Below are 24,962 nucleotides of genomic sequence, written 5' to 3'. Positions count from 1 at the left end.
CTAACAGTGTCATGTTATGGGTTAAGGAATTAAGACATGCGCTACCCAACGCTCATATTCTTATCACAAGCCGACCAGAAGAGGATATCAAATCTTGTATTGAGGCGTGGGCACACGCTGAAGAAATTATCCCACTCCAGTCTTGTCTGGTGGCGGTTGATATCAACGCATATATCATCACAAAAGTCGAGGAGATGGCTAGGTGGAAATCCGAACCAGAAATTCGGTCGTTAATTGCGACTACGTTAAGTGAACGTGCTGATGGGATGTAGGTGTTTTGGGTAACTGCACTACCATTCCGAATTGCTGACAAGCTTAGGTTCCGATGGGTGGCCTGCCAGTTCGACGCCCTTGAACGCTCCTTAAGCCGCAATGATATACAGAAGGTTCTGGCAACGCTTCCCCGAACCCTAGATGAGACATATGCACGGATCTTTGAACGTATATGCCCTGAGTACATGCCCAGCGCAATACGACTTTTGCAACTATTAATATACTCTCCGCGGCCACTTCGGCTTGAAGAGGCCATTGATGCTATCGCTATCGAGCCAACAAGTACACCGCGCTTTGAAATAAGAAATCGACTTCGGTTCCCCCCGGAAATAACACGATACTGTCCCGGCTTCGTTTCTCTGACTACTAGTTATGATGCAAGGCAGAAAGCACATGTGACTGAGATTCAGCTTGCACATTTTTCGGTGCAGGAATACTTTCAGTCAGATCGATTGCAGCCACACCTGGCAGAACAGCTTCAAAAGACAACTGCCGCAGTAGCTACGGTCAACTTATGCCTGTCCTATTTATTAGAGTTGGATTCATCTATGCGACCGGATGAGGCAAAAGAACAATACCCTTTCGCAGGATTCTCAGCACAATTTTGGCCAGAATATGCTGCTATCGTGGAATCGTCCAAGCAAAAAGTCCTCGATATAGTTAAGGAGTATTATGCCTCGAAAAACGCGTTCAGACTGGGGTATATTTTATACTGCCCTGACCGTCCCGATTACTTGCGCTCTCAATACAAGGGCGCCAGCCCTTTGTATTATGCATCGTTTGCTGGATTGCTCCGATCTGTCCATGTTCTGCTCGATGACGACGCCGATGTAAACGCTCAGATTGGATACTATGGCAATGCTCTGTGTGCTGCGTCTTATCGAGGGCATCTGGGAATTGTTAAGCTATTGCTCAACGCCGGCGCTAGGGTAAATGCGCAGGGCGGACAGCATGGCAATGCTCTCCATGTTGCTTCAACTCGGGGCTATCGCCGCATCGCCAAGATTTTACTCCAGAACGGGGCAAATATAAATGCGCAAAGTCTTTCTGCTGCATCTTATCGGGGGCATTTGGAGATTGTTAAGCTCCTACTTCAAGCAGGCGCTAAGGTAAATGCGCAGGGCGGACAGCATGGCAATGCCCTCCAGGCCGCTTCTAATGGAGGGCATCTGAGTGTTGTTAAGGTTTTGCTTAGCAACGGCGCTGATATAAATGCAAAATTCCGAGCGCATGGGAATAGTCTCTATGCTGCGTCTTATCATGGTCACCAGGACATTACGAAGATTCTACTCCAAAACGGCGCAAACACAAATGTACACAGTGGATTATGTGGTAATGCTCTCTGTGCTGCGTCTTACCAAGGGCATCTGGGAATTGTTAAGCTACTGCTTGATGCTGGGGCTAAGGTAAATGCGCAGGGAGGACAGCATGGTAATGCTCTCCAGGCTGCTTCAACTCGAGGGCATCTGGGAATTGTTGAGTTATTGATTCAAGAAGGCGCAAATGTAAACGAGCAGGGCTGTGGCTATGGCAATGCTCTTTATGCCGCATCTTACCAAGGGCATTTGGGAATTGCTGAGATCCTGCTTAATAATGGTGCCGATGTAAATGCGCAGGGTGGATCATATGGTAATGCTTTGCAGGCTGCTTCAATTGCAGGCCATGAAAGAATAGTTCGGAGTCTCCTTCAACACGGCGCTGATGCAGGCGTGTGGGCCGCTCTTACCGCTGCGTCAAGTAGGGGGCACGGGAGAATTGCCAAACTACTTCGAATGCATTATGCAATTGAGTAATTGCGTTCGAGCACAACTCCATTCTTATGCAGGAAACATAGAATTGATGAGGTAGTGCTAGTGTTCATGGCCTGCCTAACCTGAAGAACTACATCGTTTTTATAGCTGCGCTCGGCTGGCCGAAGGGCAAAGTTTCTCGGCATGGTGTTAATATTATTGATCACACTGGTAGCAATAATGTTATGACTAGACGTTTAGCTCTGTGGCTGTTTCAGAGAAATTATTTCGCGTTGGAAAAGTGCGTGGCTCTTAAGAAGTACATCACCGCAGATATGTCCAGGCAAATCATCCCTTCCGAGACCACGAAACCTTCTGTGGCGGGTTCGATCGTGGCTCACTTGGTTACTGTCTCATCTAGCTGCGTTCGAACTGGTGAAAGAGGACTGGGAGTCTCAAAATGGCCAGACCGCGTCGCGGGCTAACGTCTCGAAGACTTTGCAGAGGATTGTCCGGGCTGTTCCGAAATTTACCTTTGTTCTTGATGGGCTCGATGAATATGATGGAGAAGCTAAACCTGGGAAGCCGAACACACGTCTGTAGCCAAATTTCTCGAGAACACACAGTGAGCGATCGTTGATTCTACCACGAAAATCATGATTGTTGGTCGCAACGTGGCTGAAATCCGACAAACCATTCCTCGCAATGAGGGTATGACTTGACGATGATGTCCAAACGGACATAGAAGTGTACGCCAGAAGTATTGTCGACAAGAAACTACACAATAAAGACAAGACCGTAGAACCACGTTGTAGTTCTTTTCATATGCTAGCTGAAGGGCTGCTTGGTGTGCAGGTTCGCTCTTGTTGACGTTCGCCTGGAACAGATGAACTGATATGGGTTTGTTATGTCCTGTGATGAGATCTTATACGAGCCTGCCTTGTTTTCTTTGGTAGTGGTTGCTGTGTAGGTGAAGATGGTGGCGAATGTGCGACATTATCGTGTCACTTGAGACTTCCACGGGTTTGACCTGCACCGGCCTCAGGACAGCTGGCTTCACTGCGGACTGTTTTGCCGTGGTAATTAATGTCACTCTTGCGGCCTGGGGTCGGCTAGTGATGTTCCGTGCTATTGATGAAGGCGTAGCCAAGCCATTTTGAAAGCCTACTTTTGGCGGTGGAGGCTTCCCGTGGTTGTTATCACTGGAAGGCTTTGAGTCCTTCTCCTCGTCGGACGCGGCTTTAGGCCGACGGTAGAGATACGAGAGCTTTCTTCATAGCAGCCTCGTGACGACATCGAGCCAGGATGTTCAATTGACAGAACGCCCACCTGAACCTAAATAAGCGTCAGCAAAGCATCCAGCAAATCACACGCAGCCGCACTATCTTATATCCCGTCGGATCCGTCCCCGTCTCGGTAGTGGGTTAGTCGCGGCCATTCTGGTGTGCTTACAATAAAGTGACGAGAAGATTTACAGAACCAGGCCCGCCTTAGCAAAGTTAGACAGCAAGCAACCGCAGCATGCCATCCACGGTTTGCTTTGTCCTATCGCCAGGATTGAAGAAGAAGCTAATGACAATACAGTCGAATCCCGTCCGGAGACAATCTAGGACAGTTACACTAAGAACCGTCTTTCCACACCCCGCAAGCCTGTGTAGCCATAAGTGTCAACACGATCCGGATAGCCACGACTGGAAGGACGGATAACCTAGGAGCCACGTGCCCGTTCCATCATGGCGGAGTACTCTCGCGCGGTTAGCGTATGTGGACGGATATGGGGGAAAAGCCAGCCTTGGATCTGATCGGTGCGAAGGCCAGATCTAATAAGATCAGTTGCAGCTTGTGTTACAACCGTCGTCCGCTACACGCTATCGATCTCTTATTAGACTATTCAGGTGAAATATTCGTGGTTCAAATGGTATATAATCTCGTGCATTAACTATTTTTAGGCTAGTGAACGAAAAATCGAACTACGCCGACAGAAGCACTTCCAATGCCCTCTTCGTCTCCTACACCACCGCTGCAGCCATGTAGATAAGGAATTCTTCTGAGAATAGGTATGGTCGCAGATTTCTCGGATCGTTTAATCCCGAGCATGGACAGCCTATCCATACTGCTAGTCATGATAACAATGATTACACGCTCGGGCGCATCGGTAAACACAATGTTGCTATTGCCGCAAAATCAGCATTAATTAGACGCAAGATGGAATTTTTCACACGCCAAGACGTTTAAGCGTTCATAGCTAAGTAGAGGCCAGCGACTTGTAATTGCGAGCAAAAAGTGCTGTTGCTACGCTAGAAGAAAGGTAAGAAATACTTTATGCGCAACACATTTAGTATGGCTGAGTAAGTATCTCGTAACTACTCAGCTTCCAACATGTCCCACTTATTTGTTACATACTGATAACTTATTAGTATCAATCAATAATCGGTACTGATTGGCCAGCCGGCACAGGACAGTTTCCCGCTGTTCCGCGAAATACGTCACGTGACTCTTTTGGGATTCCTGTACTCTCAATTACTACTGAGTACAATAGAGCACTGTGTGAGTGTCATGCCAGTCTAGCTTATCATTTACCCGGTCTTCCTCTCTTAGGCGATGGAAAACAGAGGTACCCATGCTCGCTATCTATGAAAATTGAGCTTCCTTCGCGAAACACTTCCACTTACTTGCCCTCAGATATTCTACATATCGCCCGTACGCTGCGGTCTTATATCCCTTGACCAAGCAAAAGTACGCAAAACCATTAGCCAGCTTGATTTTATAAAGCCTGGAGCCTCCAAGAGCCACCTCGGCTGTTTGTTTCTGGCTTCGTGAGCAGCAGCTCCGCTGTATGTTGCGTAGTCCAGATGGGTGGGTGGAAGCGATTCAAATCGACGATGCTGTCGCGATTCATGACAAGCTCGCAAGCCCTATAATAAAAGAGGAATCAAGTCAGTGTCCGAGAAACGCCAGCCGCATGTATGTTTACACACTAGAGGATGGGCCTGAGGAACTTATCAGCTGCCTTGCGCTTTCTTCCGGGCTTGTCCACGTTGAATTGCAACTTGAAATTCTCCTCCGACTTTGTCAGACAACGCCAAGCAGCCTCGAAAGTACCCAATTGGTGCTTCTCTGGAGCCTGTATGACGTAAAATGCAAGTTTCAACTGAATGTAAAGCTTACATTTGAAACGGCAAAGCTTTTAATGCTAAGGGATACTGATGACGACTACCAAAACCCAACATTGATGCATAAGTTCACGGCAGCATCACCCAGCTGGCGTCTTACACACGGTGAGCGTACAGTGCCAGCAGCTACAGGGCCCGCACCCCACACAGTACCAGCGAACCGAGGCGTCGCCAAATCAGGGGTCCCCCAATTCCAAGCCAGTCGCCTCCCCGCGAAGCTTCAGACACGTACCACCAACTGTCCCTCGTCACTCCTTTGTCCCCAATCCGCCGCGTTCGCTCCCCATTTTACTGTCTTTACCAGAATGAAATAGGAAAAGGTCTTGCGCGCGAGACCCCTCACCCACCCACAATGGGTGTCTTTTCCTTTCTCAAAAAGGTCTACACCCTCGACACACTCGACACGCGATTCACCTCGTCCTCGTCGGTGCCGTACAAGACGGTCATTGAGGCGCGCAACGACCCGGTCGCGCAGCGAGAATCCGCCGCCAAGGCGCAGAGCCGCGCGCAGCCCTCGAAATGGAACACACCCGAGTTTTACCTTTACTATGCCGTGTTTATAGTCGCGGTCCCTTATATGTTCTGGGTCGCCTATGACGTCTCCCGGCGTACGTTGGCCCGCTGTCGCGTGCCTTCTCTGGCTACATAGCTAACCCCTGGCTCTACATAGCTTCCGATCCCAGATACCACAAGTTTGAAAAGTTCCTGTCCGACGGCTGGATCCCCGGCCGGAAGATTGACATTTCCGATGCGCAATACAGCATGTTCCGCGGCACGCTGCCGTACATGGCTGCGCTGCTGACCTTTCACCCGCTCTTGCGCCAGGCTTGGAACGCCGTCAAGCCCATCAATTCCAAGAAACCTATTAGCGCGGCGCGCATGGAGCAGAGGGTCTCGTTTGACTACGCCTTCGCCTTTGTGTTCCTCTTTGCGCTGCACGGCGTGTCGGCCTTCAAGGTCTTTGGCATCCTGTACATCAACTACCAGCTGGCCACCAAGCTCCCCCGCCCCTACGTGCCCGCTGCGACTTGGATGTTCAACATTTGCACGCTCTTTGCCAACGAAATTTTTGACGGCTACCCACTGCGCAAGGCGGCAGCGCTGCTTTCGCCGCCTGAGCTGGTGGGCGCCGATCTTCACACAGTGGACTCGGCATTGATGGAATGGGGTAAATGGCTGGACAGCTTCGGCGGTGTCGTGGCGCGATGGGAGGTCCTTTTCAACATTACTGTCTTGCGCCTGATTAGCTTCAACTTGGACTACTACTGGAGCCGCGACAAGAATCAAGCTGGCATTTTCGAGGTAAGAAGTTCAGCAAACTACGCATTTATGACAAGCTTCTAATACGCCCAAGAAGAAGCAACTCGACCCGGCGAGCTTGTCTGAAAAGGACAGAATCACGATCCCCGCCGACGTCAACGACTACTCTTTCCGAAACTATGTGGCCTACGCCATTTATGCGCCGCTCTACCTCACAGGCCCGATCATGACGTTCAACGACTATATCTCACAGGCTAAATATCGCCCAAGTAGCATTGAGAAGCCACGGACGATTCGCTATGGCGTGCGCTTTGTGCTGGTCCTCCTAGCCATGGAGCTTATCCTGCACTACGACTATGTGGGAGCCATTAGCAAGGCCAGCCCCGTCTGGAGTGATTACACCGCCGCACAGCTTAGTCTGCTGTCGTTTTTCAATCTCCATCTCATCTGGCTCAAGCTTCTGCTGCCGTGGCGACTCTCGCGTCTATGGGCGCTGGTCGACGGCATGGACCCCCCCGAGAACATGACGCGCTGCGTCAGCAACAACTACAGTACGCAGCAGTTTTGGCGCGCCTGGCACCGCTCGTATAGCCGATGGCTCGTCCGCTACCTCTTCGTGCCGCTCGGCGGCTCGTCGTTTCGCAACTGGCGGGCCATTGCGCGGTCGATTGTCACGTACATTTGCGTCTTCACCTTTGTCGCGCTGTGGCACGACATCCAGCTGCGGTTGCTGATCTGGGGCTGGCTCGTTGTCCTGTTTATGCTGCCGGAATTTGCAGCAACGGCGCTCTTCCCCAAGAGGAAGTGGGAGAGCCGCCCTACGGAGTATCGCATGCTCTGTTGTTTCGGCGCAGTCTTTAATGTGCTGATGATGATTACGGCCAACCTGGTTGGCTTCGCCGTAGGCCTGGATGGCCTAGAAAGCATAGTAACGAGCATCTTGCATGACTGGTCTGGTAAGTTTCGTGTCCTCTTTTCCACATCAATTGTATCTAACATGGACAGGCTGCATTTTCTTGGTGACTGCTTGCTCCGCACTTTTCGTTGGCATACAAGTCATGTTTGAGATTCGTGAATCTGAGAAGCGCCAGGGAGTAACGCTGAGATGTTAGTATTACAGGGGACAGCGGAAGTGATGTATTGCTTATTGAAGAAATTGTATATTAATATTAGCATGGCATTGGTATTATTGAATCGTCTTGTAAAGCATATGAACAGAAATTCAAGCCGCCGTGATGATGACAAAATGCGAATGGATATCCTAGCAGAGCTCTTCTAAACAAACGACTGGGCAGCCTGATTCTTGGGCTGCTGCATCGCACCGAGCTCCTCCTCATCCTCATTCAGACGAGGGTGTCGGCCGCCCGCAAACTTGCCCTCCATGCCGAGCTTCTTCTCCGTGACCCATACACGGAGGTGAATCAGGCCCCATACAACAAGAAAGATGACCAAGATGCCCACAGCAATCCCAAAGACGTAGGCGGCGACGTAACCGCGGCCACCGACGCTGTCGTGGTCCAGGAAGCTGTACGTGTACCACCCCTGGTCGGCGAGCGTGATGAACGCGACGGCGAGGTACGCGAGCAGTATGACGATGAGCCAGAGGGCGTGAGCCCAGAGCGGCGGGGCGGCGCGCGCCAGCAGCAGCTCGAAGAGGGCGAGGACGCTATTGAGGGCGTGCTCGCTGACGTTGCTCCAGGCGTCGTAGCGGCGGGCGAACCAGGGCCCGGAGAAGAGCACGCCCCAGTAGACAATGGTGACGAGAAAGGGCAGCGTGACGACGGACGTGTAGAAGAGGGCGTGCAGGGCCTGGAGGGGGCGCGGGAGGCGCGCGAGGAGGGAGTCGCGCCCGCCGCTGCGGAGGTAGCTGAGGGTGTGCGCGGCGGCGACGGCAAAGTAAAAGGCGAGGCCCCAGTAGGTCAGGACCGTGAAGAAGGAAAAGGAGCGGCGCGCGGTCCGGCAGCCGCCGGTGTCGGCGTGGGTGCAGCTCCAGCCGATGTTGAAGAAGAGGGTTGTAAATGCGTACACGGACTGGGGAAAGGGCGGGTGGCAGGTTAGTACGCTTTCAGGGAGCTTTGGAATATACGCATATGGTGAAGGGGATGGTTGCGTCGCGTAGCATCAATGGGTTGTGTTGGTTCATCAGATGCAACATGAAAGGGGAGAGGGTTTTGGCTTCGACGTACAAAGAGGGTGCGGCAAACAAAGAGCAGCCAGGGCGGCAGAAGCCAAGACGTCTCGTAGCGATGCGACGGATCCCAGAGGCCGCTGCCAAACTTGAACGCTTGGAGGAAGGCCATGGTGGTGCCTGATATGAGCCGAATCCTTGATACAAGGTTGGTCCTGGTTGATGCGCGCAATGGCAAAAGGGCCGTGTGCGGCGGAAATTTCCGCGGCAGTGAGATAAAGGAGGCCAGAAAGGAAGGAGACCGAAACAGTGCCTTGTAAGTTTTCCCAAGCAACCGATTTCTTTTTCTTTCTTTCTTTCTTTCTTTCTTTCTTTCTGCCGCCCTCCGACTTTTTTGGGTTTTGTTAGGTTTGGTTGGGTTGGGCTGGCGTTGCGCCTATCGCGCAAAGGAGCTTGTGGAAACGGGGGGCGATAAGCCGACTGCCGGAAGGCTAGAGGCAGAAAGAAAAACGGCCACCAGTCGTCAGTCGTGCAGCTGCGGAGAGGAACAGCGAAACAAAGAGGCAAAGAAGGAAAAAAACAGGATGGCGTAGATTAAGCCTGGGGTCTCTAGTGTGGGCCTGCTGTACCTTGCAGGAGTCCGTGCGACTGGGTTTTGACACCATTTGTTACTTTTGTTCTTTCTATCAACTTAACAGAGCACATATAGGTGAAGTCGAGCGAGTCTACGGCATGGGCCGTGCCAAGAAGAGAAGTGCCGAGACAAATTTCTCTCTCTCTCATGGCAGTTTCCCGTCAGTTGTGAACTTGTGCTCAGAAGGGTGGTGAGGTGGCCAGTCTGATCATGAAGCGTCTGCGACAGCCGTCGTCACAATTCTCGGCATTTACAAACCTTAAAAAAAAAAAAACAACCCCTGTTGTCAGGTTTCGAACCAAAGTCCTAGCTCCCGGCAACGCTCTGGCGCCCCCAAATCATGACTGTCGCACTGGGCCGTGATCGCCAGGCGGCTCCTGGCCCATCTGCGGCTAGATTATCCATTTTTAGCACTAACTTAGGTGGCAGCCTGTTGATGCTGATCCGTAAGACCAACAAGCGCTTTTGTTATTAATAGTGTCACGGGAGAGACAACAAGGGAAGGGGACTGCGACATCACACCTAGCCATCATGGAATTGATGCAGAGGACGATAACCCCTTGAAGAATTTGCGGAAAGAAAGTAAAAGAAAGAAAGCTCCTTGGCCAACTCATGCATTATGCGAGAGCATGCCTCACGCGTTATACGAGCGGCAAACACGGCCGGGACGAACCGAGGCTGGATGCACGGCTCCGGGCGTCGTTTCAGAAAATGATGCTACCCTCGGGCATACCCGTATGAAGTTCCTTCATTTGAGAGGAGTTTCATCTGAAGACAAGGTGCAGCGCGTGTGGTTCATGGCATCATGTCTAATCGAGAGGTGGACCAGAGTCAACAGGTTGCCAGGACAAGCCCGGCCAGCTGACTATGGTATTATAGGCACTAATCATTGTGCAATGACATAATATTCATCAATAGAGAGTCCGGTTGAGATGCCGAGACGGTTATTAGAGTTTTCATCTCGGTGGCGTGGCGTGATGTGCGGAAACAAAGCCCTTGAAACTGTCATCGGGAATTGTTGATTGGCATCGCATATACGTCGGGTTGTGCAAAATGACGTGCAACTATCAAAATGCGGACCGGTTTGACAAGCTATATCTACGGATAGTTCGTCGCATAAATGAGGGGGTACTGCTGTCAGACTTGAGAAAAAAAAAAGAGTCAGCTGCAGCACAGGGGCGCATCGCATGTGTGCCCAGCTTCGGCTCGGGGGCAATGCCCGTCGACCGAGTTTCATATGGCGATGCTGGGACGATAATGCACCCGCGGCGGCAGGCGCGCCGAGAGGTCCGGCATAGTACACATGGGGGGACGAGATGAGCAGATTGAGTAATATACGGAGGAGATACGTATTGCCCCTGAAAAGATCTGGCATCATGTTTCGAAGGGGGCGTTGGGGCTGCTCATCTCCCATGGCATGCAGCCAAGTTGTAATATCAATAGCAGCAAGCCACCAAGTGGTGCGCCGGGCCTGTATGGTCGAGGGAGAGGCGCATCTGCAATATTATTGTGCATTATCATTAGCGAGTGACAGGCTCTTTGCAGCCGCTACCCAGTCAAGGGGAGACTGCCGGGTTGGACGCTGCATGCAGCATGCATGATGACACATGAGGTGAGCTTCGGCCAGGGGAGCGCCAGGGAAGTACAGATTATATTTGTTTAAGATGGATGGCGAGCTTCGGCCAGGGGAGCGCCGGGGAAGTACAGATTATATTTATTTGAGATGGATGGCGAGCTTCGGCCAAGGGGAGCGCGCCAACCAGGAGGGTCAATACCAAGTAGTTATTTGAGATGGACGGTGGTCAGTGGAAGAGCACCAGCGCTATGACGGCTGGCTCGTATCGCTGTGTGCCCCAGCAAAGCCGCTGTGATGATGATGGATGGCCCGACATTGAACAAAGTTTATTGTTACGGCCCTTTGGTTGTTTCGTTTACTCGCTTGTTCATGCGCAAAGAGAAAAGCCCGTGGGCCCGTTTGAGGGGGCGGCGGATCGCAACAGCCGATGGAGGGGATTCGCATAAAGGATGGCTGAAGGGCACGGATAGGATTGGGCGAAAAGGGTAACAAGCCAAAGGGCCAGGAGAAGAAGAAAAAGAAAAAGGGAAGCCCAAGTCGTGCAGGTCGCACACTGACTACCAGTGACTACTGGTAGCGTGGCATGGCAGGACAAGGGACGCCACCACGCGTGCTGAGCTTCGTCAGGGGAACAAATTTAGAAGCGAGGCTGTCTCAAGTGTGGAATCCTGCGAGCTTCAGCTGCGCTAGCGGGATGCTACTGCTACTAAGTAAGGTAGTTTGCAGGGGTACTGGTTGGGGCGGCGCCCACTGGGAACTGCGGGTGGCTGTCTGATACGGCGATTGATCGTACACTTTGCTCGGTTTGGCAAAGGAAAAGAAAGGAAAGGAAAGTAAAGTAAAGTAAAGAAGGAAAGATGGAGATGGTCCATGTCTTATGCGACTGATGATTAATTTGTTTCATGTTTCAACCAGATCCCTTGGAAAGAATGGGCTTGCTGTGCAACTCTGCATCGTGGCCGCCCTTGTCCTCCGTGCCTCCGTAGGTACCTGACCTTGGGCTTGTGCAAATGTCCACTGGCCCACAACACCTTCTGAAGACCATGCACGCTAAAATACACTGGACCACCCCCCAAGACACGCCCATCCCACCCCTACGCCCCTGTACCTTACAGTTTCCTGCCTGCTGAAGATTCCCAATTTAGCTCACGTTGCTCCCTAAAAAAACGCCCCGAAACGCCGCAAACACCTGTAGGTTCCTTATTACTGAGTACCTACCTACCTAGGGGCTTGGCCATCTTACCGCGACCGCGTCGGGCCATCTCGAGCCGTTGATGTTTTCTTCATTCGGCTTCCCACGACGCTGCCAAGAAGTCGCTTTGTGTACAGTCGTGAGCCCAGACCGGTAGTAGTAGTACGTGACCGAACTTACGACCCATGGACATGCAGCCTTTGACAGAAACTATCTGCATGCAGCTTGTTGTGGTCAACTTGTAGCACTCTATGCGCTTTCGCAGCTGATATTACCACCAGTCCCGTACATGCACACACAAAGTGGCGCCCATCCGTCCGCTCTCCTCTCCTCTCGTTGGGCCACCCCACGGCCACCCCCCGTCCAGTCTAATCCTACCTCGTCTCCCGAGCCCATTATCGTCCCTGTCCGCGTCTACTGGAGCCGTTGCTGGAATTTCACCTTTTTCTCCCTTCTTCAATCCTACCTACAAAACTACTCCGTTGCTGCGAATCGAGTCTTCTTGCGTCGGCTCCTCTTCGACGTCCCCAACGCCAATATCCAGTCGACATCTCGGCCGGACCACGGCGAACCCTTTTCTCGCCTCGCACCACACCCTGCCCCGGACTCCAGGTCGCAGTCAGGTCGCAGATCAGGCACCGCAAAGTCGGCCGCGTCGATCTCGCCGCGGGACAGCAATTGACATTATCGCCTCTGCTAAGAAGCCGGCCCTCACGCCCTCCACGCCCCCTACCGTCTTCCAACCGCCTGGGCCACTTCGACTCTGTGATTACGCGGCAGTCCACCTCCGCAGTTACCATCTGCATATGCAGTGTTCAGTGTTCACCATAACCTGAGACTGCCCAGATCGATGCCTGTACGCCTGTAACCTCGGCAGAAATTCTCCGCGGCTCCCTGCGCCGGCTCTGCTACGCGCAGACATCCCATTAGCCGGGGCTGCTGCTCGTCCTCAACGCCCCGGACAGCGCCTCGTCTCGACAGCCTTCAACAATGGCGGCAGCTCAGCTTCCTCCTCTCCAGTTTGACGAAGGCGGACTGCAGATCGTTCTCCTGCCGTCGTTCGAAGACGGAGAGGCTGGCTCTTTCGACGACCCCTTTGCCGACTACTTCGGCCGTGACGACGGCGAAACCAACGAAACCGAGGGCAATGGCACGCCAAAGCTGCACTCTCCAAAGACCACGCACGAACTGCCTGGAGAGACGCTGCAGCCGACGGCCTACCAAAGCAGGCCACACTCGCCCCAACAGCACCGCCCAGATACTGCACAAACCGAGCGTGCTTCTCAACCACCACCCCAGAGGCAACAAGATGAGCTTGAGCAGCTTGGTAAACAGCAGCTCGAACCAAAAACTACTCATCACTCGCGGCAGCCCTCTGCGCAATCCTTTGAATCAGATTTCGAGACCGTTCATTACGCACAGGACTCGCCTTCGACTGGAGACGACTCTGCACCGGAACATCCTATTCCGGCATTCCAGGATGCTTTTGCGGAATCCCTGCGAGAAGCGACCGAGGGAACGGCCGTGCAGAAACCCAAGCTGCACGAGATGGACGCCAAGTCTCGCCGTGAACTACTCCTCAGCCAAGACAAGGACGCAGAACCCTTTGATATCAAATGGCGATATCGACCAGGCCAGACCCAGCACGAGGTCATGAAACTGGTCGCCCAAATCTCCTTCGGCGTTTACCTCATGTTCAACGGCATGGCAAATAGTAACTCGCAGGTCATTGGTATCCTCCAAGGCCACATTGACGAAATCGACGAATTCCTCGAGGTCACCCTCGAAGATTTGAACCAGGCTGTAGGCGATTTGACAAAGCGAATTCAGCACCTCAAGCTGCCCATGGAGAACATTACCGTATTCGAGCAACTGCTGGAAGACCGCAAATTTCGCGCCGAGATTCTCGATGGCAATGAAAGAATAGATGGCATACTCACCCGAACCAACGCCGCCATGCGACAGTGGGACGACGATATCGAAGCTGGCCTTCGAGGCAGCACAGTCTTCGCCAGTTGGCTCAACGACCAGGCCGACGGTGGCTGGCGCGAGGAGCAGCCTGATCTCATCGACGTTTTTGATGCTATGAAGGGCAACACAGATGGGTGGCTCAATGCCTTTGAAGACATGAATGATCGCGCTCAGGAGATCAATGGTCTCATCATGACACTCATGACCATTATCACCGAGATGGAGAGTAAAGCCGGTGAAGTGAGTCGAAGAACTTGGGTAAGTTGCTCGCCCTGTCTGCATTCCCAATGCGGCCCGACTAATTGCTTCTTCTTGCAGACCTCTGTAGCGCCGTTTTCCACACCCGCTGGAACACCTCTACCGCCATCCACTCACAAATCCGTCAATGGCGCTTCTCCCTCGCCCCCGCCTTCGCGCCATTCGCATGCCAAATCAACCATCCCTTCAGTCTCCCAAGTATATGTCCCAAATCCCCTGTCACTGACACCCAACGAATCCAACAAAGGAGACGAGGATGATGACGATGATTTATTCTTTCCGCTCCCGGGTGGTCTGCCCTTGTTGCCACCAAGCAACAATCGTCATCGTGACAATGCCTCTGTCTCGTCCAAGCCACGCTCAGAAACGATTGCAGATTCCCCGACGATTCACTTGCCGGAGACACGCAGCGAGGCCACATCCGAGGACGCATCGCTGTACATTCTCCAGCCCCGAACCTATACTCCGCAGCCTCCTGCCCCCGTTCCTTCTCCCATGCTGATAGCATCCCCATCGTCCGCCGAGCCTGCGCCTCTCCGCAGGCGGCCTTCTCTCCGTGATCGCATCACCAATCCGCCCACCTCTATCCAAATCCCACCAACATCCACCCCTGATTCTCCGCTGTATGTGCCCTCCTCGGCCTTTGGGACACCCCGAACCACCAGTTCCATGCACGACCTGCGAAGCCCAGAAAATGGCTACAGCCGCCCGCCGCCGCGGTCTCGCGGCGCCTCGCCCCTGGACACGCCGACTTCCGACCTGCGAACCTTTACGCCCTCGCCCTTTTCCGAGCATCACGCCTTTCAGCCTGTCCGGGCCTCGCCGCACTCGCCGCTGCAGCAGCGGCCACACACCGCCGCAGGACCGCAGCCGCAGCCGCGGCCCGGCACGGGACAGATGGGACACAAGCCCACGCCGCTCGGCGCCATGACGAACATGAGCAGCGTCTCGGTCGCGCGACCGCCGATGGACCGCAACCACACCTCGAGGAGCGGCATGTCGCAGAACACGACGGACCGGCAGCTCAAGAAGAAGAAGAGCGCGTTTGGCTGGTTCAAAAAGGCCTTCACCATGGACGAGGACGAGCGCGCCGCGTTTGAGGCGCGCAAGGCGGCGGCCTCGCCGCCGCAGCAGCAGCAGAGATACTACGATCCCAACACGCCCCGGTTCATTGACGGCAGGAGAATACGCTAGAAGCTACGTATCCTCCTGTGCTTTTCCGGAACGGTGTCTACTTGGCGACATTTTGTACATATCACGGCGTATTCTGGATGCCAGAAGAGAACATCATGAACTGGGCACATTGTGCTCAAACACGCTCCTTATTTTTATTGATCAAAGAGACAAGAGTCTACATGAAGACGTCTCACACTACTTGCATGGGAAAGGAAGAGCGTTGCTATACAGCATCGAGGTTTCTCTCTACACGATACCTCTTTCTTTCTTGTTCGCCTCTGGCCTAGGACAATTGCTTTTTGTTATATACCAAGTCACATTTTTTACCATCTTGTTTTTGCAACTTGTTGAATACTACAGTGCCATAGTACCTTGTATAGAAGTAATTAAAACATACGTGTATCTCTACTTGTGCTCAACTAGTATGCCTATCTGAAAAGGAATCACCTCCACAATACATCGAGCTTGGCTTTGGAAATGCTTCATGGTTGCTTATTATCTAATGTTGAAATGTACGCATGTATATACGTCTGTATTTCAAAAAGACATCTAAAAAGTCTAGATTTTTGACGTTCATCTACTAATCGCCCAGCCCATAGCTCCGCACCCGGCTGAAGAAGAAGGGCTTGTTGTTCTTGAGCAGAAACTCGGCCCAGTCCTCGGTCAGCTTGTTGTAGCTGTAAAAGCCCGACAGCACGAGCTTGTTGTTGCGCGACGCCGTTGCCTTGCCCGCGCTGCGGACCTGCAGGTCCATCTTGAAGATGTACTTTGTGCCGACGCCCTCCGTCTCGATGGAGAGCTCGTCATCGCCGCTCGGCGCGCCCGGCCCGCTCCCGGCGCTGCCGCCGGCTGCCCGGGTGCCGGGAACGGCGCTGTGGCCGGGCGGGGAGAGCTTCCAGCGGCCGCGGTGGGCGAGGCGCATGGCGGCGCTGGGGAGGTGGTTGTTCTGGGTGGTGTCGCCGCGGTGCAGACGCAGGGCTTCGCGCGTCATGAAGTGGACGACCTCGGTGGGCGGGTTGGACGCGAGCAGGCTAATGCAGGTACCGTCGCGGAAGAAGCGCAGGTAGCGGTAGTAGGTGACGATGTGGATGGGCGCGCTGCCCCAGGTCAGCTGGTTGGTCGACGCCTGCCCGGAGCGCACGTAGTTGACGGTGGAGATGTAGCAACCGTCGAAGCGGATGCGCGGGCGGTTGCGGAACATTTTCTTCCATGTCGGGTACACGGACGGCGTGAGGGAGAGCGTCGTAGCCTGCGCGCGGGCCTGTCGTCGCTGGGCGCGCTCGCGCGGGCTAAGTCGGGGAGGAGAAGGAGCCGCAGAGTCGTCCGGGCCGTCGGATACAGCGCCGGAGCTATTATCCTCGTCGTCTTGCTCGTCTTCCGAGTCTGCGGATAGAGGATCCCACTCGATGCCGCGGCTCCAGCGGTAGTGCATGCCGGCAAAGCCAAACTCGGGACCGAGGCAGACGCGCCGCCAGATGCGCTGCTCGCTGGCGACGAGGTACGCCAGCCGCTTGCAGACGAGGGAGAGGCGCACGTACTCAGCAACGTCGGCCACGGCTATATCGTGCATGATGTGCGTGAGGAGCTCGTCGGGGAGGTCGGCAATGGGGCAGGGCAGGAAGCGGTCGCCTTCGACTTCCGGAACGACGGGTTCGATCTGGAGGGTGGCGAAGCCGGACAAAAGCTCAGAAAAGGTCCTAGGTGGCGCGGTTTCGGGTTCAGCTGCTGGTTGTGCGCTGGCTGCAGAGGGCGCTGATGTTGCTGTGCTGGAGGGTGGTGCTTGGGCTACCGGTGCCTTGGATGCCCCTGCTGGGAAGTGCTTTTCGCGATATCTGCGCTCTACACCATGATCCATCTATCTTGTTAGCATAGTTACAGTTGTGAAGGTAATCGAGGCTTTGTCATACTTTGTAAGCTTTTCGATATAATTGCAGGCTGTCGCCCATGTTGCCCTCGGCTTCCTTTTCCATAGCCTTCTCATAATGATCCAAGGCCGATACTAAGTTCGTTTCGTTGGGCTTGGCTGCGGCGTCAATGCTGCTTCCAAGGGTCCTGGCTTCTGAGGAAACGATGAGTGGCGGCGCGGGTTCGTCGAATGAACGGCCCCCTACATAGTCTGAGCCTTCATCCAAGATGAGAGCTCGGCGAGCGGCCGTGGGGCTGGGCGGGCCGTTGGTCCTTTTGAGAGGCCCAGGCCGCGCAGACGAAGAAGAAAATGACGGCTGTGATCCGTCATGTCGTCGACTGTGGCTCTGACGGCGACGCTGGTTGGCAGACGAGGATGATTGTGCTGCTGTGTCGGCAGGGTGGGGTCCTCTTTGGGTTGAAAGATCAGAGAGCCATTGCTTTCTGAACGACTCAAGCTCAGAGTCGAGACCATCACCGGAAGACATGATAGATGTGATGGGAGGGGTTAGAGGATGATATCGGACAGCACTATCTAGACTTGCTGTTCTCTTATCGGTACACCGCCGTCGGAGTTAAGGCAGGTAATATCGTAGCGTCAGATGGGAGCACGAAAGAGAAGAGCGGCTTATAAGGAATACATGTTGCTGGCAAGGGATGTGGTAAGTAGTGAGGACGCGTGATGTGAGATGAAGCTGGTATCAGTGCGAACGGCGTGACAGATAATGAGGACTGGGAAGAATAAAGGGCAGGGGATCTCGGCAAGTGGATTCTCCCGATGCAGGGCTAATGAATAATAAGAGGGTTGAGGTTCGAGGTTCGATGCAATGCGTCACCGGCGAGAAAGGTGACGGGATCATTGGTGGGGAAGATTGGCTGCAGTTGCCCTGCCTGTAAGGCCTGGAGAGCCGTGACAGCCTCTGAGACGGGCCTCTGAGAGAGAGAAGCAGCGCTGTAATTTAGGGGACATGGCACTGTCATTGTCTCATTCTAGCGCTCCTTTCAGCGCCGTCAGCAGCTGATTAGTCAGGATTCGGAGCACAGCTCAGCACCTCGATCTGTGGCCGCCAAGCCTCCACCGAGGATCCGAGTCCTCAAGGCGCGCCAGGCACGGCCTGTTAGTGAGACACGCTTCTGCCCGCCTCCCGTCTTAACATGGCCCACAGCCTTGCTGGCGCGGCGCTGTCGGAGCTTGCACTGTCCTGCAGCAAGCTACCCAGTATGCCCGAGTTACCAGCGCATTACGTAGAGTTGCGCTAACGTAACTTATTCTCGCCTCCGGCCACGGGGAGGCGAAATCCACCAATTTTTTGGCCCGCTAGCCAGTCGTCGTCCACCTCCGCGCCTTTACCTCAACATATTCGCGACTCCTCTTTCTCCAGTCATCTTATCAATCGCTTCTTGGCTACTTTTTTATACCTTCCGCATCTCGTCTCACCCTTCACCCCGATATCCTACCACCCATCCCGACGCGCAACGTCTCTCCTGTCCTGCCGACACCTTCGTCGCAAACGCCGTCTCGCTTCGGCCGAGCTCCCGTCCACCTTGACGGCCCGCACCATCATTCACGGTTGGTGCCGCCAGAGGCAAGGGACGCCATGAGCCGCCCTCCCACCAGCGTGCAGCTGGCAACGGCCGACATCACATCTCAAAACCATGATAGGATAGAGCCTGTCCTGCCGCCCGTACCGCGGGTCACGCCGGCGCAAACCATGGTCTCAGCGCTGACGGGCAGTCTGATCACCTCTTTGCTCGGTGCGTTGGATTTGCGATGCTCGCCAAGTGCATGACCTGCTAACAGCGTTCTTCAGTTACACCCCTTGACGTCGTCCGAGTCCGACTTCAGTCGCAGAAGCCTCCCGTGTCCGCCGTCGATTTCTCCAAGCTCGCCCTCACGCCCCATTCCCTCACCCCGATCCAAACCGCCAATCTTGGAGTTACAGCATGCTGCCGCGAAGTTTTTTTTGCTGGCAACAATGCCGAAATTTGCTTGGCCGCGCCGCAAATCGAAGGCATCACGGCTGGTGTGGCCGGTGCTCGCGCTCACGACTGTGCTGTTCAAGAAGTGGAAAAGAAGACGTACAAGTCAACGATAGATGGCCTGCGCAAGATTGCCCGCAACGAAGGCGTCACAACCCTGTGGCGTGGGTTATCCCCGACTCTGGTCATGACCATCCCCGCCAACATTATCTACTTTACTGGCTATGATTATCTGCGATACAATCCCAATAGCCCGCTTTCGAACCTCTCGCCCGACTATGCGCCGCTCGCCGCCGGTTCTATTGCTCGAGTGATCGCCGTCGCTGCCGTTAACCCCATTGAGCTTTTTCGCACTCGCATCCAAGCATTTCGGGGCTCTGCCTCTGGCCACTTCATGGAGACGCTGGGTGGCATTCGTACCATGGTTGCCACTCAAGGGTACACCTCGCTTTGGAGAGGATTCAACTTGACTCTCTGGCGAGATGTGCCATTCTCTGGGCTCTACTGGTGGGGATACGAGACGCTGCGCGCCAAATTCACAGACATGCGTGAAGAGCGGCGAGGTCGGTCGCTGTCGCGCGATGAGGACATCTTGACTGCCCGACGTCGTTCGCAAAGCAACGAGAAGCAGTCTGAGACGTTTCTCGACAGCTTCGCGGCTGGTGCACTCTCTGGCGCGTTTGCATCCATTGTCACCATGCCCTTTGATGTCGGCAAGACGAGAACGCAAATCTACAATGATGGCACCGTCCGGAAAACTGTCGGTGCAGCAGCAGGAACCGCTCCAGAAGAGCAACACATGATTCGACTTTTGTGGCACATTTTCAAAACCGAAGGCATCGCCGGACTCTGGAGCGGCTGGATTCCTCGAACACTCAAAGTTGCACCCGCCTGCGCCATCATGATTAGCAGCTACGAAGTCGGCAAGCGAGCTTTCCAAGCCATCAACGCGCGCACGGCACAAACGGAGGAGCAAGAGCTCGAAAGATAGGCCCAGCCGGGCCTAATGCATGTCGACAAAAGAAAAGGAACACAAAATTCAAATCAGCGGGAAATACCTGATCATTGCACTCATTTTCGGCGTTATCTGGAACATTTACAGGCAGGCTCATCCTCTTTGGCTATGATGCTGGATTGATCTGCCGGACTTACTTAATACTCGGCCAAGGGAGAAATAGATAAAAACGAAGCGCACATGTACGATAGCAGCGAGAAATAAATCACAAACTACTATTCCCTATGAAGTCTCTTATGACGCGGCCCTGCACAAGTCTCAATCGCTGCAGTGATGGTCTTGCAGAGGCGGTAGCCGCGGTTTGACGTACGCAACAACGTGTTGAGGGCGCGGATTCTCGCAAGTCAGGCAGCATGAGGCTTAAATAGGCTTAAACAGCCAGAAGGCAGCAAGTTTGTGATCAAAATCTGATAAGTCAGAGCTGAGAGTCGGCAGATCTCATGCGAGTGGAGCTGCAGCATCGGGGGCGGACTTTATGCCATGGCAGTGGAATAGAGCCAGGAAGTCGGACTCGGACAATCTCAATCGCCCATAGCCATGGAAACAACCTAATTTATGGTACCCCGCAAACGGGCTTTTGTAACGATTTGCTGCGCCATGTTGCATGTCGCATGTCGCATACGTTATACGGCAACGGGCCGAGGACAACTAGCTGCTCCTAAACTCATATAACAAGGCGCAAAAGGTACTCAGCACTCGCATTGGGTTTCATGGAACAAGGACCTTCTCAATTACAGCCGGGGCCAGATTTTGGGCTTAGACGCAAGCGTCGGGAATTTGAGTTATTGTATACGACTCCCAACTTACAACGAGAGGGTCGGACTTAGCTCACACAATCACGGACCTGCCATGACCGCGAATATGCCGTTCCTGGTCATGGGGGAATCTCGTACTTTGAGCCACTCAGATGGGACTCCACTTGGCCCAGAGGCAGATGTTGGGGAGACGAAGCTTGGCGCCGATGAATTCAGCCGTACTAGTTGGGCAATTGTATGGTAATCTCATAAAAGTCCGAGTCCGCGGAGCTCTGCTTGACATAGTTCGAGTATAAGTAGCGTCGCTATATGACCAAAGCCATTCCCCAATCTCGCTACGATTGATTCTATAACCGTTGGGATAAGCTCAAGGACAGTCGATCCAGGGTACTGAGGGGTCTCTTTTGACAGTCTTGGGCCACTACAACCATTCCCTTCCATCACAGTCTTGTTTCCCTAACCCATTTCCATCCACTTAGAACATGACTGAAACAATTAATGTCGACTACCTCATTGTTGGCGCAGGCGCCATGGGTCTCGCCTTTGCCGATACCCTGCTCAGCGATAACAAAGCCACCATGGCCATTGTCGACCGATACCACGCCCCCGGCGGGCACTGGACCGTCGCATATCCCTTCGTTCACCTTCACCAGCCCTCTGCCTTTTACGGAGTCGACTCAAAGGCACTCGGCAGCGACCAAATTGACAAGCACGGCATGAACAAGGGCCTCTACGAGCTGGCCACCTCCCAAGAGGTCCTCGCCTACTACCACCAGCTCGTGTATCAGCACTTTCTGCCCAGCGGCCGTGTCAGCTACCACCCCAAGTGCGAGTACACGGGCGACGGCACATTCAGCTCCGTCGTCACCGGCAAGACGTATAAGGCGGGCGAGAATACCAAGATTGTGGATGCCACGTATATGAAGGTCAGCGTCCCTTCCATGGCACCGCCCAAGTATGAGGTGGCTCCTGGCGTCGACCTGGTCACGCCCAACGAACTGGTCGACGTCAAGGAAGGACGAAGCAACTACACCATCGTTGGGGCAGGCAAGACGGGAATTGACACGTGTCTGTGGCTCCTGGAGAATGGCGTGCCGCAGGACCAGATTACGTGGATCATGCCTCGTGATGCATGGCTCCGGGACCGCGCAAGTCTCCAGCCTGGCGATCTGTTCAGCGAGAGGCGAGCCGGGACCCTGAAGCTTGTGGCACAAGTCGCTGCGACTTCTCAATCCGTCGATGACTATTTGGATAAGATGGAGCAGGGAGGAGAGTCTATGCGTCTGTCGAGCGACATTCGGCCGGAGATGTACCGTTGCGCCACGGTGTCAGTGGCCGAACTGGACGAGATTAGAAAGATTGAAAACGTTGTCCGCAAGGGTCGCGTGTTGTCCATCGGCCCCGACCAAGTCAAGCTGCAGAAGGGCTCGTACAAGCCAAAACCGGGAACCCTTTACATCAATTGCTCCACGGACGGCCTGGCAAAGCTAGACCCTGTGCCTGTCTTCCAGGGCCAGACGCTGCGCCTCCAGCCCGTGCGACCCTGCCAGCAAGTCTTTAGCGCGGCTTTCATCGCGCACGTCGAGAGCGCCTACGCGGTCGACGAGGAGGCGCTCAAGAATAAGCTGTGCCGCCCGATCCCGCACCCATACGTGGCCGGCGACTGGGTCGTCGCCTACATCATGTATCTCCGAGCCCGGACGCTGTGGGACGGACGCGCAGAGACGAGAGCCTGGCTGGCTAATTCGCGCCTGAACTTGGAAAACCACTTTTTGCCTACAGACAAGGCGCTGCGTGCTGCGATTGTGGAAAAGGGACTGTCGAGTGAGAGGCTGGCGCAGGGAAAGCAGCTGATGCACCGTCTGTACTCGCTTTTGGATACGCTGCCTGAAGAGCAGTCGGCAGCCGCAAAGGCAATTATTGGCGACTTGCCTAAAATTAAATAGCTGCTTGCCCCATCTGAATGCGTTCGACAAGTTAGCGTAGTAGATGTTCAATAAATGCCGATTTCAAAATTCAAAGAGTAAACTGCTGCATCTTTTATCGTTCCGTATTAGTCCTCGTGGAAGCGGAAAGCATAGTAGAGTTGAGTGATATATACAAGACATCAGAAATTGTGTACTGAAAGAATTGGCATAATTGTATATATACAAAACTTGGTATCGCTGCCCAGAACTGAAAAAGGTATCATCACTCGTCAACATTGGCCGCGGTTGCACTTGGTAGCCAAGTAGTGGTCGGAGCTCCACCAGGACAAATCTTGATCGAGGCGGGCCATCACCACGCACTTGAGATGAACAACTCAGCCGTGCCTGCCAGACTGCAACATTCGACTTGCCTCGAGCCCAAGAATACACGCGGTATTAAAGAAAAAACACATTCCAGGCACTGCCCCTCGAGAAGGGGCCTACCAGCGGCAGACAAAAACCGTCAAACCAAACAAATTGGCTCTGCGCTCTCAAACGCTCGCCGTCTCTCAAGAGCAAGCCGGAATAAGCAGACAGTACATCGGACGCCGTCCTGAGATTTCTTTCATCTTAAAATCAAAATTAAAACGTCATAATGTATACGCTCCGCAATCTCGAAAGCCACCGCCTCGGCCACGGCCAGTCCATCTACGTCACCGAGATTGCGCGCACCACCGCCGGCCTGGCGGCCATCTCGACGGACAATGTGCTCTCGCTGCTCGACCCCACGCGCCTCAGCGACGGGCCCATTGCCTCGTGGCAGGCGGCGCACGGCGCGAGCGTGACGGCGATGCGGGTGCTGACCAGCGGGCTGGTGTGCACGGCGGGCGAGGACGGCACGGTCGCGCTGTGGGATCCCAAGATGAAGGGTGCCTCGGCCAAGGTGGCCCATTTCAAGGGTCAGTCCCCAACTACTCTGCTCCATGTGAATCTAGGGTGCTAATGCATATTTGCCTCTTTTGCAGCGAGCGAAGCGCCTATTCTGTCCCTTGCATGCAGCCAGGAAACCAATACAATCGCTGTGGGCACGGAACTGAAAGACCACATGGCTTCCATATATCTCTGGTATGCGCGCTGCTAGTTCCCAGCCCAGAGGTCTTTGAATCTTTGTCATGCTGGACATGAAACAAAGAAGATTTGTTTTTTCTAACGGGTTCACGCGACAGGGACATTGGCACCGCCTCCACACCCAAGGCACACTATCAAGAGGTTCACAGCGACGACGTGACCGAGCTCAACTTTCACCGCAGGCAGCCTACGCTTCTCCTCTCGGGGTCGACCGACGGCCTCGTCAGCGTGCACGACACGCGCATCGCCGACGAGGACGAGGTGACGGTGCAGACGTTCAACCACGGCGCCTCGATCCACCACGCCGCGTTCCTCGGGAACTCGAGCGAGGTGTTTGCCCTCTCGCACGATGAGCGCTTTGCCCTCTACGATGCGGCCGAGGAGACGCTCGGCGGCGACGCGACGCATGATTTTGGCGACTTGCGAGAGGTCCTGGGGTGCCAGTATGTGGCCAACGTGACGCCAAAGACGGATGGTGGTGCCGTCCTGGGAGTGGGTTCACAAGAGTAAGTTTTTATTTTGCTACCTACCCTCTGTCTTTTTCATCCTTTCCAATGTCTCCTCGAGCTTCTTCTTCTTCTTCTTTGCACAACTGACCAACATGTCGCCGCGTTTCATAGTAGAAAAATCTTTGAGCTCCATTCATTGATCAAATACCGCGGCCAGAGGTGGACGCCTGTGCAGAACAGTGTTGGGTTGCCGGGAGCCCACGGAGAAGATATTGTGCGATCGTTTTGCTTCTTTGACCAAGAGGAAGTCGTATTCACCGCCGGAGAAGACGGCTACGTCCGAGGATGGGGGCAGGAGGGTTAGTGCCCAGCCCGATAGGAAAGATGCCGGGCCTCTGTTGCATATGAAGTGTGGCCGGGTGAGGAGGACTGTAATTATGGCTGTCTTCATG

General features: G+C 54.1%; 7 protein-coding genes across 8 annotated transcripts; 5 read left to right on the top strand and 2 right to left on the bottom strand.

Moving 5' to 3' along the window:
• Window positions 1-5,528: 5,528 nt before the first annotated feature.
• LMH87_006838 (uncharacterized protein) lies at window positions 5,529-7,548 on the top strand (the record flags this gene model as incomplete). Its single annotated transcript, XM_056204791.1, has 4 exons — window positions 5,529-5,784; window positions 5,847-6,478; window positions 6,531-7,392; window positions 7,442-7,548. 4 exons carry the CDS (start codon window positions 5,529-5,531, stop codon window positions 7,546-7,548), a joined length of 1,857 nt encoding a protein of 618 aa, XP_056060111.1.
• A 163-nt stretch (window positions 7,549-7,711) lies between these two features.
• On the bottom strand, window positions 7,712-8,736 carry LMH87_006837 (uncharacterized protein; the record flags this gene model as incomplete). The annotated part of the gene is made up of 2 exons (XM_056204790.1): window positions 7,712-8,467; window positions 8,623-8,736. 2 exons carry the CDS (start codon window positions 8,734-8,736, stop codon window positions 7,712-7,714), a joined length of 870 nt encoding a protein of 289 aa, XP_056060110.1.
• Window positions 8,737-12,956: 4,220 nt separating this feature from the next.
• On the top strand, window positions 12,957-15,389 carry LMH87_006836 (uncharacterized protein; the record flags this gene model as incomplete). The annotated part of the gene is made up of 2 exons (XM_056204789.1): window positions 12,957-14,195; window positions 14,256-15,389. 2 exons carry the CDS (start codon window positions 12,957-12,959, stop codon window positions 15,387-15,389), a joined length of 2,373 nt encoding a protein of 790 aa, XP_056060109.1.
• A 562-nt stretch (window positions 15,390-15,951) lies between these two features.
• Window positions 15,952-17,764, bottom strand: LMH87_006835 (uncharacterized protein; the record flags this gene model as incomplete). Its single annotated transcript, XM_056204788.1, has 2 exons — window positions 15,952-17,226; window positions 17,279-17,764. The coding sequence occupies 2 exons, from the start codon at window positions 17,762-17,764 to the stop codon at window positions 15,952-15,954; spliced, it is 1,761 nt and encodes a 586-aa protein (XP_056060108.1).
• A 1,110-nt stretch (window positions 17,765-18,874) lies between these two features.
• Window positions 18,875-20,247, top strand: LMH87_006834 (uncharacterized protein; the record flags this gene model as incomplete). The annotated part of the gene is made up of 2 exons (XM_056204787.1): window positions 18,875-19,031; window positions 19,088-20,247. 2 exons carry the CDS (start codon window positions 18,875-18,877, stop codon window positions 20,245-20,247), a joined length of 1,317 nt encoding a protein of 438 aa, XP_056060107.1.
• Window positions 20,248-21,508: 1,261 nt separating this feature from the next.
• On the top strand, window positions 21,509-22,972 carry LMH87_006833 (uncharacterized protein; the record flags this gene model as incomplete). 2 transcript variants are annotated; one of them, XM_056204785.1, is made up of 1 exon in its annotated part: window positions 21,509-22,972. In XM_056204785.1, one exon carries the CDS (start codon window positions 21,509-21,511, stop codon window positions 22,970-22,972), a length of 1,464 nt encoding a protein of 487 aa, XP_056060106.1. The 2 variants fall into 2 exon arrangements, with proteins under 2 accessions (XP_056060106.1, XP_056060105.1); XM_056204786.1 differs by having other exon boundaries at window positions 21,947-22,972.
• Window positions 22,973-23,588: 616 nt separating this feature from the next.
• Window positions 23,589-24,874, top strand: LMH87_006832 (uncharacterized protein; the record flags this gene model as incomplete). The annotated part of the gene is made up of 4 exons (XM_056204784.1): window positions 23,589-23,892; window positions 23,959-24,058; window positions 24,160-24,567; window positions 24,682-24,874. The coding sequence occupies 4 exons, from the start codon at window positions 23,589-23,591 to the stop codon at window positions 24,872-24,874; spliced, it is 1,005 nt and encodes a 334-aa protein (XP_056060104.1).
• Between the last annotated feature and the right edge of the window lie 88 nt (window positions 24,875-24,962).

The sequence above is a fragment of the Akanthomyces muscarius genome, chromosome 1, assembly GCF_028009165.1.
Source record: "Akanthomyces muscarius strain Ve6 chromosome 1, whole genome shotgun sequence".
Lineage (NCBI taxonomy): Eukaryota > Fungi > Ascomycota > Sordariomycetes > Hypocreales > Cordycipitaceae > Akanthomyces > Akanthomyces muscarius.
This window is presented reverse-complemented; position numbering and strand designations above follow the sequence as displayed.